This window comes from Rhinoraja longicauda, chromosome 1, assembly GCF_053455715.1.
Source record: "Rhinoraja longicauda isolate Sanriku21f chromosome 1, sRhiLon1.1, whole genome shotgun sequence".
In the NCBI taxonomy this organism is placed as follows: Eukaryota; Metazoa; Chordata; class Chondrichthyes; order Rajiformes; family Arhynchobatidae; genus Rhinoraja; species Rhinoraja longicauda.
Genome location: NC_135953.1, coordinates 66,719,341 through 66,736,881, shown reverse-complemented (window position 1 = coordinate 66,736,881; position 17,541 = coordinate 66,719,341). Strand labels below are relative to the sequence as shown.

Sequence of the window (17,541 nt, the reverse complement as noted above, 5' to 3'; positions counted from 1 at the left end):
ATAAATTTTATTGCCCACTGTAGTTTAACACAAAGTATTCTGGCCACAGTAATAATTCATGAAATCTTTAGTACAGTCAGTACTGATTGGTTGTCATTTATGTTATGATTCATAAATATGCATCAGATGATGCACAGGCATTTGACAATCTTTCATCAGCCGAAATAGATATGGTACAAAAGATCCCAGACTGAGGCTGGTTTCGCATACAGATGAGGCAAATAACACCTTAATAAAAATTGCCATGCCATCATAAGATAATATTAGACCTACAACCTTTTGCAACTTGTTTAAATGTCACTTTGCATTACTTGCTTGCCAGCATTAAAAATGGGACAGAAACAGAAGACAGTTCACAATTAGCTAATGTTGTGGCTTTATCTGCAGATTCACAAGAGTATCACCAGGTCCAAAAGTCTCTACCTTTACCTTGCACAGTAAACAAACCAATTAAAAACATTGAAGATAGACACAAAAAGCTGGAGTAACTCAGCGGGACAGGCAGCATCTTTGGAGAGAAGGAATGGGTGGCGTTTTGGGTCGAGACCCTTCTTCAGACTGGTTAGGGATAAGGGAAACGAGAGATATAGACGATGATGTGGCGAGATAAAAAATAATGAATGAAAGATATGCAAAAACGTAACGATGATAAAGGAAACAGGGCATTGTAAGCCGTTTGTAGGGTGAAAATGAGAAGCTAGTGTGACGGGTGGGGGAGGGATAGAGAGAGAGGAAATGCTGGGGCTACCTGAAGTTAGATAAATCACTATTCATACCACTGGGCTGCAAGCTGCCCAAGCGAAATATGAGATGCTGTTCCTCCAACTTGCGTTTAGCCTCACTCTGACAATAGAGGAGACTGAGAACAAAAATGTTTGTGTAGGAATGTGAGAAATAGGAGTCTGAAAACCATGACCATCAGGTTCAAGAATGGCTTCTGCCCAACAACCATCAGGTTCTTGAACACTGCAAAACACTAACTAAACTACAAACTTTAGATTGTCTTTGGTTGCACAAAAAAACTTCAGGCATTTTGGTACTATCATTGGGTTATTAATTTATTGTTTCTTTTTGTTTATTATATGTTATCTATGAATATTGTATTTACAGGCCTGTTTTGCTACTGCAAGTAAGCATTTCATTATTCCGCAGATGGTACATATGACAATTAAACACCCTTGACTCTCTTGAATCTTGGTTTGGAAGATAATGATGCAGGCATGAATGTAATTTTTAATAAAAGGTTTGAAAGCAGAATTTGTGATAAAACTCATAAATATCTCACCTACATCCTCTGACTCCAAGCATAAATTCCCTACTTCGGCTCAGTGGCATTATCAGCAAATGTAAAGATGGAGTTGGTGTTCCACACAGTCATGGGTCTACAGTGGGGGAGAGCAAGGTACTGAGCACACAACCCTGAGGGTCAGGGTGGAGGAAATATTAGGATCGACTCTAACCAACGGAGGTATGCCAGTCAGGAAGACAAGAACCAGTTGTAGATGGAGGCCCCAAGGCTAATGTCCAGGAGTTTAGGGATAAACTTTGTTCATATTATAGAGACATGAAGAACTGCAGATGCTGGAATCTTGAGTAAAACACAAGTGCTGGAGTAACTCAACGGGTCAGGCTGCATCTCTGGAAGACATGGATAAGCGGCATTTTGGGTGGGAACCCTTTTTCAGTTATTATGGTGTTGGAAGGCTGAGCTGTAGTGAATAACATCCTGACATAGGTGTTCTTATTGTCAGGGTAATCAAGGCTGAAAATAGAGCAAGGTGCATGGCATGCTCCATAGTCATATTTTTCCGGAATACAAATTGCAATGTGTCCAGATCGTCACTGGCACACGTATGAGCCATCACCAATTTTTCCAAAGTACTTCATCATGGTCAATGTGGTGGTGGTGATTGACACAGGTCACTTCATTTTTACAAGCAAGTGAATCACCAAACCCTAATGCATAAATACAAAAAGTGGAATGGGTGATAGAATGTGAATGTGTACCGCAATTCATCTGTACGACCAGGTCATTTAGAAAACAAAGGCAGATGCAAGTATAAAGTTTACTCTTCAAAAAGGCCATCGCAACATACTTAACATTGCAACAGGTCCACAGCAGACCATAGCCTGGCTGTAAACTCATCTCGGGAACACCTAGACAACGCCTATATTAGACCATTATTTATTGACTATGGCTCTATAGCCTTCGACATCATAATTCCATTCAAATTCATCACCAAATTTCTTGACTTAGGAATCATCAGCCTCCTCTGCCATTGGATTCTCGACTTACTGACCCCCGGACCACAATTAGCGAGGATAGATGACAACACCTCCTCCAACATAATTACACATTGTGCTCTGCAAGGATGCGTTCTCAGTCCCCTACTATACCCCCTATGTACTCGCATCTGTATGGACAAATTCGGCTCTAACGCCATCTGCAAGTTTGCAGATGACACCACTGTGCTGGGCTTGACCACGAACAATGACTAGAAGGAATACAGGAAAGAGATGGAGAGGCTAGCAACATGGCATCAGGACAAGAACCTCTTCCTCAATGTTAGGAAGATAATGGAGATAGTAATCGACCTTATGAGGTCGATTGTGGTGTACATGCCCCAATCAGCATCAATGGTACTAAAGTGGAAATGGTTGAGAACCAAGTTCCTTGGCGCTAATATTACCAATGATCTGTTGTGAACCAACCATATTGACATGACAGCCAAGAAGGCACACCAACACCTTTACTTCCTGTTAAGACTGAGGAAATTCAGCAAGTCTCTAATACAAACTTCTACAGATGCACCAAGGAAAGCATACCTCAGGTTGCATGGCAGCTTGAGTTGGGAACAGCTCTGCCCAAGACTGCAAGAAATTGCAGAGTTGTTAATGTAGCACAGTCCATCACACAGACCAGACTTTTAAAAAAATTATTATTATTTTAGAGATACATCATGGAAACAGGCCATTCGGCCGACCGCGTCCACGCTAACCATCAGTCACCCGTACACTAGTTCTGTTATCCCACATTCCCCCGCACATGAGGGGCGATTTACAGAAGCCAATTACCTTACAAACCTCCACGTCTTTGGAATGTGGGGGGAAATCAGAGCACCTGGAGAAAACCTATGGAGTAACAGGGAAAACGTACAAAACTCCGCACAGACTACACCCATAGTCAGGAGCGAACCCAGGTCTTTGGCGCTGTGACGCAGCAACTCTACTGCTGCACTCCTGTGCCGCCTCTTCTTCGCCCTGTTCCCATTGAGCAGAAGGTACAGAAGTTTGGAAGCACACACCACCAGAATAACTAACAGCTTTTCCTCTCTGTTATCAGCCTTTGAACAGTCCTTCCATAACCTAGGGAACTATCCAATTTACCTCCACCCCATTTCAGATATTGCACTTTGTATATGGAACAGTTGAACTACAATGATGAAAACTATATTCTGCACTTTGTATCTTCCCCTTAGGTTTACCCATGGTACTTGAGTTTGACTTGATTCTATTTATGTATAGTTTTATCCGATCTGATTGGATAGCATGCAACACAAAGTTTTGCACTGTTCCTCAGTACATGTGACAATAATTAAGCTAAACAATAGAGGTTAAAACTGAAAATGTTAAGACCAAGTAATTTACTTTTCCAGGCAGGAATATCAAGGGATATTGATCAAAGATATATAGATGGATTGGTGAACCAAGTCTGCCTTGATCTAACTTAATGGTTAAAGTTGAATACATTAACCTTATTCCTAAATCTCTAATGGTGCATCCTTGGGACATTTGGTGGGACCTCTTATGTTGTCCAATGTATAAATAAAATGAATTATCTCAATGGAGTTAGGATAGGTAAGGGGGAGGTGCAGCGAGACCTGGGTATCCTTGTACACCAGTCACTGAAAGTTGGTGTGCAGGTACAGCAGGCAGTGAAGAAAGCTAATGGAATGTTGGCCTTCATAACAAGAGGATTTCAGTATAGGAGTAAAGAGGTTCTGCAGTTGTATAGGGCGCTGGTGAGACTACATCTGGAGTATTGTGCACAGTTTTGGTCTCCTAATTTGAGGAAGGACATCCTTGTAATTGAGTCAGTGCAGCGTAGGTTCACGAGATTGATCCCTGGGATGGTGGGACTGATATATGAGGAAAGATTGAAAAGACTAGGCTTGTATTCACTGGAGTTTAGAAGGATGAGAGGGGATCTTATAGAAACATATAAAATTATAAAAGGACTGGAATTTTTTGAGGATGTAACGAGGAAAATTGACAGGGGAGAGCCGGTGGATGTGGTGTACCTCAACTTTCAGTAAGCCTTCGAGAAGGTCCCACATAGGAGATTAGTGGGCAAAATTAGAGCACATGGTATTGAGGGTAGGGTACTGACATGGATAAAAAATTGGTTGGCAGACAGAAAGCAAAGAGTGGGGATAAATGGGTCTCTTTCAGAATGGCAGGCAGTGACTAGTGGGCTACCGCAAGGCTCGGTGCTGGGACCGCAGCTATTTACAATATACATTAATGACTTGGATGAAGGGATTAAAAGTACCATTAGCAAATTTGCAGATGATACAAAGCTGGGTGGTAGTGTGAACTGTGAGGAAGATGCTATGAGGTTGCAGGGTGACTTGGACAGGTTGTGTGAGTGGGCGGATGCATGGCAGATGCAGTTTAATGTGGATAAGTGTGAGGTTATCCACTTTGGTGGTAAGAATAGGAAGGCAGATTATTATCTGAATGGTGTCAAGTTAGGAAAAGGGGACGTACAACGAGATCTGGGTGGCCTAGTGCAACAGTCACTGAAAGGAAGCATCTAGGTACAGCAGGCAGTGAAGAAAGCCAATGGAATGTTGGCCTTCATAACAAGAGGAGTTGAGTAGGAGCAGAGGTCCTTCTGCAGTTGTACAGGGCCCTAGTGAGACCGCACCTGGAGTACAGTGTGCAGTTTTGGTCTCCAAATTTGAGGAAGGATGTTCTTGCTATGGAGGGCGTGCAGCGTAGGTTTACTAGGTTAATTCCCGGAATGGCGGGACTGTCATATGTTGAAAGACTGGAGTGACTAGGCTTGTATACACTGGAATTTAGAAGGATGAGAGGGGATCTTATCGAAACATATAAGATTATTAAGGGATTGGACACGTTAGAGGCAGGAAACATGTTCCCAATGTTGGGGGAGTCCAGAGCCAGGGGCCACAGTTTAAGAATACGGGGTAGGCCATTTAGAATGGAGATGAGGAAAAACATTTTCAGTCAGAGAGTTGTAAATCTGTGGAATTCTCTGCCTCAGAGGGTAGTGGAGGCCAAAACTCTGAATGCATTCAAGAGAGAGCTAGATAGAGCTCTTAAGGATAGCGGAGTCAGGGAATATGGGGAGAAGGCAGGAACGAGGTACTGATTGAGAATGATCAGCCATGATCACATTGAATGGTGGTGCTGGCTAGAAGGGCCGAATGGCCTACTCATGCACCTATTTTCTATTGTCTATTGACAAGCTAGATGCAGGAAACATGTTCCCAATGTTGGGCGTGTCCAGAACCAGGGGCCACAGTCTTAGAATAAAGGGGAGGCCATTTAAAACTGAGGTGAGAAAAAACTTTTTCACCCAGAGAGTTGTGAATTTGTGAAATTCTCTGCCACAGAGGGCAGTGGAAGCCAAATCATTGGATGGATTTAAGAGTGAGTTAGATAGAGCTCTAGGGGCTAGTGGAATCAAGGGATATGGGGAGAAGGCAGGCACGGGTTATTGATTGGGGACGATCAGCCATGATCACAATGAATGGCGGTGCTGGCTCGAAGGGCCAAATGACCTCCTCCTACACCTATTTTCTATGTTTCTATGTTTCTATGAATATTGCTGTTAGGATTGACTGAAAAAGGGAATAAGAAAAATGCAAGGGAGAATACAGGAAAAGATGAATGATGATTACAATGGAAAAAAAGTTAATAATCCTGGCATATGCCTGACAAATATGGAAAATTGCCGAGGGATGCCTTGCCCATAATAAATAGGGCAATTCTAATTCAGTTTAATGGTATCCAATCAATTTACTGAAAATCATCAGCAAAATGAAGAACTACATTACCAACAGTGCTTGCAAGAATTAATGACCTTGAAGGCATACAACTGAACAGGAAATGTGGCCCAGGAGAAATGAATAAAAGAGCCTTACAAAATGGCCAGAAATAGCAGTAGGTCTGAGGATTGAGAGAATTTTAGGAGGATCAAGAAACTGATTAAGATAAAGGAAGATAGAATAAGAGTAAAGTGACAAGAAACATTACGACAAACTGGAAGAGCTTCTAGATGTATTTCTAAAATATACCTATGGACTAGAATGTGGGTCCCTTACAGACGGAAACAGAATTTATATTGGGTATTAAAGAAATTGTAGAAGAATGAAGTAATTAGTTTATGTCTCTCCTCATAGAGGAGCCAAAGCCCTGTTGGGAATACAAGAGAACCCGAGGTTGAGCTGGAATGAGAAACTGAAGGAAATAAATATTAGTTAAAAAATAAGTTAACAAGATTCAAATATGACAAAGACTAAGGAGCTGATGATCTACATCCTAGAGTTTTGGCGAAAGTAATTGTGGAAGTAGCAAACACTCTGTTTTCAACATGTAAAATTCAATATAATCTCTGGAATTGTTTCTAAAGATTGAAGAGCAGCAAATGTGGCCCCTAGAAAGGAGGTGGAAATAAAAGAACTGACCTGCACGTCTAAAGTCAACAATAGGGAAAATTCTAGAATCGATAATGAAGGAGTTAGTAATGGAACACATTGAGAATATAAAATAATTAAGTAGAGTCAGCATGGAGCTATAAAAAGGAAAATTATACTTGACTAATCTACTGGAGTACTTTGTGGATGTGATTACTACCCAAGGGGAAAACATTTGATGTGCTGAATTTTGATTTCCAGGAGGCCCACACAGAATATTAGTCAACAAGGTAAGAGTGACGGAGTTGGTGCTGTGGGGGTTGGGACATGCTGACAAAGATTGAGAATTGGTTAATGGACAGTGTACTAGAGAGAAAGAATATAAGACAATAACTGGAGATGCTGGTACAAATCGAAGGTATTTATTCACAAAATGCTGGAGTAACTCAGCAGGTCAGGCAGCATCTCAGGAGAGAAGGAATGGGTGACGTTTCGGGTCGAGACCCTTCTTCATACTGATGTCAGGGGGGCGGGACAAAGGAAGGATATAGGTGGAGACAGGAAGATAGAAGGAGATCTGGGAAGGGGAGGGGAAGAGAGGGACAGAGGAATTATCTAAAATGGGAGAAGTCGATGTTCATACCACTGGGCTGCAAGCTGCCAGGCGAAATATGAGGTGCTGTTCCTCCAATTTCCGGTGGACCTCACTATGGCACTGGAGAAGGCCCATGACAGAAAGGTCAGACTGGGAATGGGAGGGGGAGTTGAAGTGCTCGGCCACCGGGAGACCAGTTTATCCAACGCGGACCGAGCGCAGGTATTGAGCGAAGCGATCGCCGAGCCTGTGCTTGGTTTCGCCGATGTAAATAAGTTGACATCTGGAGCAGCGGATGCAATAGATGAGGTTGGAGGAGGTGCAGGTGAACCTCTGTCTCACCTGGAAAGACTGTTTGGGTCCTTGGATTGAGTTGAGGGGGGAGGTAAAGGGACAGGTGTTGCATCTCGTGCGGTTGCAGGGGAAAGTGCCCGGGGATGGGGTGGGAGAGGGAGACCAAAGGGGTACCTTGCGCGGATACTCTGTACACTTTGTCAGCACCCTTATTTGGCAACTTTTGCATACCTTAGGTTTGCAAGCGAAGAATTTCACCGTGACTTGTCAGATGTGACAATAAAATATTCATTCATTCATTCATTCATTGGTGCACAAAACAGAAAACCAGGATATTTTTTAGCTGGTAACATATTGGGTAACATTGATATTGAAAGGGACCTAGGAGTCCTTGTACACAGGTCGCTGACAGCTAACATGCAAGTGTCGCAAATAGATAAGTAGGCAAATAACATGGTGGCTTTATTACGAGGATTTAGGCATATGAGGAAAATCTTGTCCTAATGAAATTATATAGTTGCTCATGGAGTTTGCCCTTGGAGTGTGACATAATGTTTTGATTTTCTTACTTTAAAAAGGAAACACTCGCTACAGCATGAGTGTAGCAATGATTGACAAGACTGGTTCCAGGGGAGGTTATGGAGGTTCAGTCACTGAGTTCATTCAAAACCAAAATCAATAAATTTCAGGATAACGGTGAATCAAGGAAAATGGAGATAAAGCAAGAAAATGCTGCCGACACAGCAGATCTCTTTTCCCAGCATATCCCAAGGATGCGCGGGTTTGTAGGTTAATTAGCCTTCATAAATTGTCCCTAGTGGGATAACACGAACTAGTGTGAACAGGTGATTGATAGTCGGCGTGGACTTGGTGAGCCAAGATATGCTGCCTGACCTGCTGAGTTACTCCAGGTAGAGTCATACTCTGCACAAATTATTGTAATTTTAAAAGTATGTTCATCTTGCTGCATGAACTCTGTAAGGGGCCAGTCTACTTCAGCTGCATCATCATATATGATGCTTCCATCATGAGGGCAGGTGGAAATCCTTGCTGCTGATAATTGCACTATGTTCGAATCCTCTGGCATCTCTGCAATAAATGAATGAGCCCACGTTTGAAAGCAACAAGATCTAGACAACATTTAGGCACGGATTGTTGTGGGGCAGGTAATGTTCGCTCCCCAAATAATTCCACATGCCACAATCATTATTGTCTGGATTTTATTTGTGCTGTGCCTTCAACTAGTTGCGGTGGTGGAAACAAATGTAACTTATTTTCATGGGGATGCCACCGTCATGATAGTATTGGCCTAGCCGGTGAAATATGAATTAGCAGGGAAAACCTATCCTCAGAAGCACACAAGAGACAATGGTTCTTTTTGTTGCAGCCTCTCACAATCCATATGTTGGACTTCAAAACTTCGCCTGTGGCTTGTTGTCTCATAAAGTGATTGAGGTAAGACGTAGGAGCAGGCATTACACAGGCCTGCTCTGGCATACTTCCTTGACCAATTTATGGACTGCTGATCTAATGTGTCAACAACATTTTATTTACTTTATCTCCATTGATTCACTATTGTCCTAAAGTGTATTGATCTCTATGTGAATGGACTCAGTGACTGAGCCTAAATGGAACACTGATAACTATTTGACTTATTTTACCTGATCGTCATTGAAGCCTATCTTATCTTTACTTGCACTGTGAACGACATTGAAGCAGACCATCTGTTGTATACTTGTCTATGAAATCTTGTCTGAAGTACCCTTTAATGCAGTTTGGTTGTCATATTTACATTGTGATTGTATTAAAGTAGGATTTCATCTGGGTTATGGTTTAAGCTTTGATAGTTTAATAATAACACACCTGATTTATTAAAACGTCAGAATTCAAACATACAAGATTTTACCTTCATCAATGTGGTTTCCACAATATCTATTGCTATGTATTAATAATGTTTAAACATATGTAAAGAGAAAATATTTATAATTTGGTAATTACAGGAATTTTGCTGTGAAGGGTGTCATGGCCAACATGTGAATTGTTTAGAAGAACTTCAGTGCAGCATGGTGGCGCAGCGGTAGAGCTGCTGCCTTATAGCGTCAGAGATCCGGGTTCGATCGTGACTATGGGTGCTGTCTGTACAAAGTTTGTACGTTCTCCCCGTGACTGCTTAGGTTTTCTGGGTGCTTCGGTTTCCTCCCACACACCAAAGACGTACATGATTGTAGGTTAATTGGTTTCAATATAATTTTGATGAGGAAATGGAGATCGGCCCAGAAGCTGATGATAACTGACTTGCAATCCATCAAATTTTTGCTCACCCTACAGCAATGAGAATTTACCCATTATTGCTGAGATTCCCATCACTGATCATTTGGACATTTGAAGACTCAAGCCAGAATTAACGCATGGAGACGCAAGGAACTGAAGGAGCTGGAATTTTGGTGAAAATACAAAGTGCTCAAGTAACTCAGTGGGTTAGACAGCATCTCATGAGGACATAAATTGGTGACTTTGGGTCAGGGCTCTTCTTTCGTCTGATTGTGGTAGGCGGGAGAGAAAACTGGAAGAGAGGAGGGGGTAAGATAAAGCCTGGAAAGAGATGGGTGGATACAGGTGAGGGGGGGAGTAAAGGATTGTTTATATTGGCTGTGGTTGCATAATGGTGTAGTGGGATTTGACAAGCACATAGTATATATCAGATGTTTAAAAAACCACAACCTTCAATCGTGCACGCTCAACAAATACGAACGACTAAATTTGATTAACTTTGTTGTTGGGCTTTTTGTGGATGTGGATGCCTGGATATTAATTGGATCTTTGGCCATTCATGTTATTGCAGTAGGAATAGTCAAGCCCGTTAAACAACCTCTACTGACTGCCATACAGCAACGTTCAGAGATGAAGTTCAGTTCACATTAAACAACGGCAGAATAAAGCCAAGTGAGGAAAGTTGGTGTTCCTTCCTCTATTGTAAGGGCACAGAGACCTGGTGGTTCTCAAAGATTTGATATTGTTCATATCTATTTAATGCAGTGACTAAGACAAATTTGTGTCCACACTATGATTCAAAGGGTTTTTTGTGGAACTCTGCCTCTAGTATTGGGATTAGTTTACTCAAAAAATATTGTCAAGTTACACTGACTGACTAGCCGACAGATAGATGTACCTGGATTTTACACACCCGGTGGCCTGTTTCAGTGTAAAGCCATGAAATATAGTTTGAAAAATGCGCTAGCATTCCTTTCAGAGAATGATCAAAGTGATCACTTGCTGAGTATGCTTAGTTTAGTTTAGATACAACGCGGAAACAGGCCCTTTAGGCCACTGAGTCTGCACCAACCAACCATCCCTTACACCAATACTATCCTATGCACTAGGGACAATTTACAATTTTTACCGAAGCCAAATTAATCTACAAACCTGTATGTCTTTGGAGTGTGGGAGGAAACCGGAGCACCCGGGGAAAACCCAAGCGGTCATGGGGAGAAGGTACAGATAGCACCTGTAGTCAGGATTGAACCCGGGTCTCTGGCACTATATGGCACCAACTTTACCAGTGCGCCCCTGTGCCGCCTCCTAATGCTGTGGCTATTGATGTCCAATTATAATTGGAGAAGCCACCTCAAGTGTGTTCCTAACTTCAAAACTATTGTGGAAGTAAAACATGTAAAGTCTGTGTGGCGAGTCCTACCGTTGAACACTGGAGACGTTGAAGGATATTGCGGTAAACAAGCATCAGCCCTTGATCCAGGAGTTCATTTATGGCAGCTGCCGTGACTGGCAATAATGGTGGGAGAAATGCTGAACCAAGGTGACAACGGAGGCAGTTACTTCACAAAGAGACTTCATGATCATCTCAGAATGTACCCCACCATTGAGAAGGGATCTTAATTCTCTTTCTCATTCTTCAATAATTTGAAAGGCATCTTGCAAACAGCAAGACTCAAAGGGACCACAACCAACATGTATTTTTGAAGAACTTCAAAACACAGGATCATAGGCAGTTTTGTGGCAGTTTCTTGTTGCAGTCCTTTGCAGTAAAAAAACATGCATGATGAAAACAATGGTGACCTGTCAAGCATCTAAATAGTGAATGTAAAATTAAAATGGGATGACAGAAAATCAGTGCTGGAGTATTTTGTAGCATGTCATTTGACAAGGGCATGCATCAATAAGCACGGTGCGTTGTTAAGATATTGTTGTAAAGAACACTTTGTTATGGTAAAATTATCCCCCCCCCCCATCCCAAGTGTGATGCAATCCATGTAAGAATAGTTTGGAGTTATCTGGAGTTTATTCTTGCTCTGAATTCAGCCAGCCGTGGAGGCCAGAAACTGAAACAACTTAGAATCGAAGAAACATCATGAGCCTTCAGCCAACATTGGAGAATAGAAACCAAACCATCTTATGTTTAAAGAGAAGTTGTGTCATGGCAATATCAATCCTGCTAGTATAAATTAGTAAACTGGGGAAATACATCTTAGGGGATAACATAATCCATAGAACAGTACAGCACAGGACCAGGTCTTAAGATTTAGGGTCTTGCCATGAAATGTATAGTTTCCCCTTAGGCAGATAGTGTTGATATGCTTAAAGAGCAGCAAGCCATAGTCAAAGGGTATGCAATATATTAACCATTCATTTCAAGAATACAAGTAATAACCAGCCTTTACATTACTTTCAGAACTAACTTACAAGCAGTAATTGAAATTCCAAGAACAAGTGTGCAAACAAACATTTGTTGTCTGTGAAGAGAGCAGATTAATTGTTGGAGGACACTAAAAATTGACAAGACAATATTTGCTCTCAAACCCTGTTAAATATTGGGACAAAACAAATGTAACATGATCATGAAACATTTTTAGATGGACACAAAAAGCTGGGAGTAGCATCAGCGCGACAGGCAGCAACTCTGGAGAGAAGGAATGGGTGACTTTTCAGGGTCAAGACCCTTCTTCAGACAGTCTGAAGAAACGTCACCCATTCCTTCTCTCCAGAGATGCTGCCTGTCCCACTGAGTTACTCCAGCATTTTGTGTCTATCTTCAATTTAAACCAGCATCTGCAGTTCTTTCCGACACACAAAACATTTTTTATGTGTATTTACCAAATGTACAGATAACAGGAAATTGAATCCCTGGCCATGAATACACCGAGAGTGAGGTGCGATATCCATGGATACTGAAAAACTATAGATGAAGTTCTAGGCATTGGAAACAGGCATCAGACATCTTGAGCTAAGATAATTTGCATTGTAGTGGCATAACTTTCCCAGACTCGAAATGTTGCCACTTATCACATCCAACATGATCTCGATCATTTTTGTTCTAACAGGGCTCTTTGCATATCCAGAGACCCTGATTAAAAGAAAAACAGGATGTTTTGAAAATCTTGGTTTTCCTTTAGAATATCGATCTGAACTACCTTGTCTCAACAAAGATGTTTGAATATTTAGAATTGGTTTTGCTCCTTGAGGTGTGCTCCCATTGTAAATGTATAATTCTATAGAGCCATCTGTCCACACACCATATTGAGGTAACCTACATGTTATCAGCCATGATCATGTTGAATGGCGGTACTAGCTCGAAGGGCTGAATGGCCTACTCCAGCACCTATTTTCTATGTTTCTAAAAAAAAACTTTATTACCAGTTCTTATCTTGGTACCGAAAAGTTTAAAAAAACAAGATATATTCTGATATGTTTAAGATTCATACAGCAGGGTCTCTTGTGTGTGATTGCTTATGCGAAATAAAGACTTGGTTGGTACATCTGCAGCTCCAGGCTCCAGTGACTCTTCCCACCGCAACAGATTACATTCGCCATTGCCTTCAATGAATCAATACAGCCCTTAGTCAAATGAGGAAAAGGGAGACTGAAGATCAGGACCTCAGAACTGGTACAAATCTTATAGTCTGCCTGGCAACAGTAATTTCTGTGCTTGGAGACTTGGACTTGCCACAGCAAGCAACATGGGCCACTGGAAATATACCATTGACAGTGCCTTTACAAAGTCCTGCAAATTCACTGGAAGGGTAAGTGAACTGGAATGTCAGTGGCCTCTCTCGTCAGCATCCTAGTTCAGGGGCCCTCATTACATTCAGTCAGCTCTACTGGATTGGATATAGCTTTTGCACAAATTCTATTCTAAACTTTGTTATGGGAAGCATAACAAGGGGCCACCTTCAAGGGGCCACAGTTTAAGAATAATGGGTAGGCCATTTAGAACTGAGATGAGGAAAAACTTTTTCAGTCAGAGAGTTGTGAATGTGGAATTCTCTGCCTCAGAAGGCGGTGGAGGCCAATTCTCTGAATGCATTCAAGAGAGAGCTGGATAGAGCTCTTAAGGATAGCGGAGTCAGGGGGTATGGGGAGAAGGCAGGAACGGGGTACTGACTGAGAATGATCAGCCATGATCACATTGAATGGCGGTGCTGGCTCGGAGGGCCGAATGGCCTCCTCCTGCACCTATTGTCTATTGTCTAAGAGGTAACCCGGCAGACAGAGAATAAGGATGTGCTCAAAGGCTCTTGAAGAAATGCAATATCCCCATTGACCCAGGAATCTGGCCCTATTCCCATTCCTTCTCCCCACAGATGCTGCCTGGCCTGCTGAGTTATTCAAGCACTTTGTGTCTATCTTCAGTTTAAACCAGCATCTGCAGTTCCTTCCTACACAATCTCTGGCTCATACTTACTCAAAGCACAAAGAATAGATAGGGTGAACAGATAGTTTTTTCCCCCCAGAGAAATCAAGAACTAGAGGGCATAGATTTAAATTGAGAGGGGAAAGATTTAATAGAAACCTGAGCGGCAACCTTTCGATGCAGAGGGTGGTGGGTATGTGGAACAAGCTGCCAGGGGAAGTAATAAAGGCAGGTACAATAACAACATTTAAAAGACATTTGGAGAGGTACATGGATAGGAAAGGTCAAGAGGGATATAGTCAAACACGAGCAAATGGGATGAGCCAAGTAAACTTACTCTGCGAAGATGAGGAGCAAGTTATCAGCTAATGACTCTTCAGTGTGGAAGGGCTTGCAAGAAATCACCAGCTACAAGAGGAACCCCCCCCCCCCCCCATTCCTTGGACAATCGTCAGCTGACCAATGACCTGAACGAGTTCAACTGCAGGTTCGATAGACCGAAACAACTCCGGTACCCCCTCCCTCCCTCCCCCACCCACTCATCCCCAATCACCACTTCACACCTCCTTACAGCCTGACTCCAGTCTGTAAATACTGGGCCCTCATCCACTACCCACCCCCTCCTTGCTGCCCAACATCAGTCTGGCCACCTCCCCATCACTAACAATAGCAATTGAGGAGGTGGAGAAGTTATTCAGGAGACAGAAAAAACAGAAATCTCCAGGACCGGGCAATGTTTCCCCCTCTACCCTCAAGCTCTGTGCCGAACAACTGGCACCGATCTATACAGACATTTTCAACCAGTCCCTGCAAACCTGCACTGTCCCTGCCTGCTTCAAAGTCTCCACTATTGTTCCCGTACCCAAAAAGCCAAGGATGACTGGCTGCCCCCATCAGGTATCTCCTACGCCATTTATGGAAGAAATCACAGCTCCCATATGGCCTTTTCAGTCTTTTCAGATCCCATAAAACCAGAGTGGAAGCAAGTCATCCTTGATCCCAGGGATCGCAGAAGAAGGTTAAACTTATTACGTTAAAAGTGCAAGTAGATTTATCAAAGTGGGAACAGACGGTATCAGGCAAAGTTGAAGTAGTAAAATCAAAAGTACTTTCAGTAATAAATTGTTATCCTGCTCCCTCCCCTTGTTACGCTTACTTAGTCGTTCATTCAAAAGGGGTCTCACCAATCTAATTACGAGTTGTTCAGATTATTGGTAAAGCCCAAAATATTCATCTACTTTTTTCTTGCAACCTTTCAGATAAAAATCAGAAGGGACCAAATGAAATAAACAAAAGGAAATTCCACACTTGATAATTGGTTGTATACATTTCAAAAGCCAAGTTGCTTTTAACTGGACCATAATGCTTAGCTGTTATTGAATCATCTTTGATGCTGATATAGATACAGCACAGAAACAGGCCCTTCGGCCCACCAAGCCTGTGCCATCAACCGCCATTTACACTGATCTAATCCAATTTTATTCCGAAGCATCTGCAGTTTCTTCTTACCAATTTTATTCTCTTCACTTTCCTATCAACTCCCCCCAGATTCTGCCCCTCACTGAATCAAGAGTGGCAATTTACAGCAGTCAGTTAACCTGACACGTTACACATCTTTGGGGTGCGAGTGTGGAAACAGAACACACTAGTTGTTCACAGGAAGAACATGCAAACTCCACATAGACAGCACCCAAGGTCAGGATCAAACCCAGGCCTCTGACACTGTGAGGCAGTGGCTCTACCAGCTGTGCTACTGTGCACACCCTATATAAAGTACAGATGTTGTAATTTGTACTACATTAAAAATAATGAAGTACAGATGTCATCATTTGTATTAAAGTATCAATGCCAAGAACAGTAATGGCAGTAGTGATTATTAATGGTGTAGTATTTAAACTAAATACATAGTCTGCCATTTTGATTGTTACCATATGAAATGCTGGTCTTTTCAAGAGATGCCAAGTGTTTTGTTTCATATTCCAATGTCCTCACTCTTTAATTTCATGTACCTAACTTGTAGCTTCAATCTGTGGATCTTTTGTGCCTCTTCACAACAAAACTGAGTCTAACAGCTAAAAATGTTCCTGATACTTTCCCAGTGGAACACGTTCAACTGAGGGTACATCCTACCTTTCTTTCTGCAGCTAGATAGATACTCACTTGGTGTTTGCTAAAACAAAAACTGGATACCGGTTTGGAAAATAAAATCTAACTTGTTGGTTAGTTCAGCCGTTCTCTTTGGAAAACTTGTCGAGCACAAAAAAAATATAACTGTGTGCAACGAGAAACTTTTTGTAGCTGCGCGGGTTAAATGCAACGCGGATAATAAGAGGGGCAGGGTGGACCAGTACCTGCACTCAGGTTGATGCTGTTGCTCTCCGCTGGCGGCGGGGATGTGAATGTGTTGTTGTACCTGACGGGAGGAGGGTGGTCTGGGGCTGATGCTCCGAGGTGTGACTGGGATGCCGAGGCATAGGTGGATGTTGCTCCCAGGACCAGCCTGGCGTTGGACGCGCTCTGGTAAGAGGGGCAATGCTGCTGCTGTTGCTGCTGCTGGTGGTGTTGCTGTTGGTGTTGGTGTTGGTGTTGCTGCTGCTGCTGCTGCTGCTGCTGCTGCTGCTGGTGGTGGTGTTGCTGTTGGTGGTGCTGTTGGTGTTGGTGGTGGTAGGGATGGGGCTGCTGCCCCGTGTTTATAGCAACCGGCGGATGGTGGTGACTCTGCTGGGGACCTCCTGCTCCCCCTCCTGCTGTTCCTGCAGGGGCCGCGCCGACGGCCAGCTGCGGGATGTCCACCATGGTGGGTCTCTCGTACCTCCTGCCCATCACCGCCTTCTTCCCGGGGAAGGGTCTGGGCGCGTTGTAAGGGTTGCGCTGTTTGCACACTTTGGAGATGGTGACCGTGCGCAGTGTGTCGTCGTCCGCCTGATGCATCGCCTCCTCCATTGCAGCCGCCTGGTCCTGGTCCTGGTCCCGGTCCCGGTGCTGGGGCGGGGAGGGGAGGGGAGGGGAGGGGACGCTTGCACCGAGCAAGGGCCGTGTGTGGCAGCGCCGCTGACCAATGGCCGGGAGATGCACCGGCGGAGCGGCGCTCAGCCCCTGCACCAACCCAATGACAGGCAGGCGTGGGCGGGACTTCTGCTCCCAGCTGGAGCCGCTGTCTCTCTGCTCCCTCTTTCTGTCTGACAGCTCCTGGGCGCCTGTCACCCTGTGTCTGTCTCAGAGTTTCAGCGTCTCAGTCTGCATGTGTCGGTGGCCCAGTCTGTTTGTGTGTCTCCAACGAGTGGGTCTCCGCGCCCCATTATGTGCCTGTGTGCACCAGTTATCCAGCATGTGTCTTAGCT

The 17,541-nt window shown here is 43.3% G+C and overlaps 1 protein-coding gene across 1 annotated transcript in view; it reads right to left on the bottom strand.

Moving 5' to 3' along the window:
- Window positions 1-17,163, bottom strand: part of bend4 (BEN domain containing 4) — a 38,955-nt gene extending 21,792 nt beyond the window's left edge. The window contains exon 1 of the mRNA XM_078399224.1: window positions 16,552-17,163. Coding sequence (XP_078255350.1) covers window positions 16,552-17,143 — 592 coding nt within the window. The 5' untranslated portion in view covers window positions 17,144-17,163. The remainder of the gene's footprint in view (window positions 1-16,551) is intronic.
- Between the last annotated feature and the right edge of the window lie 378 nt (window positions 17,164-17,541).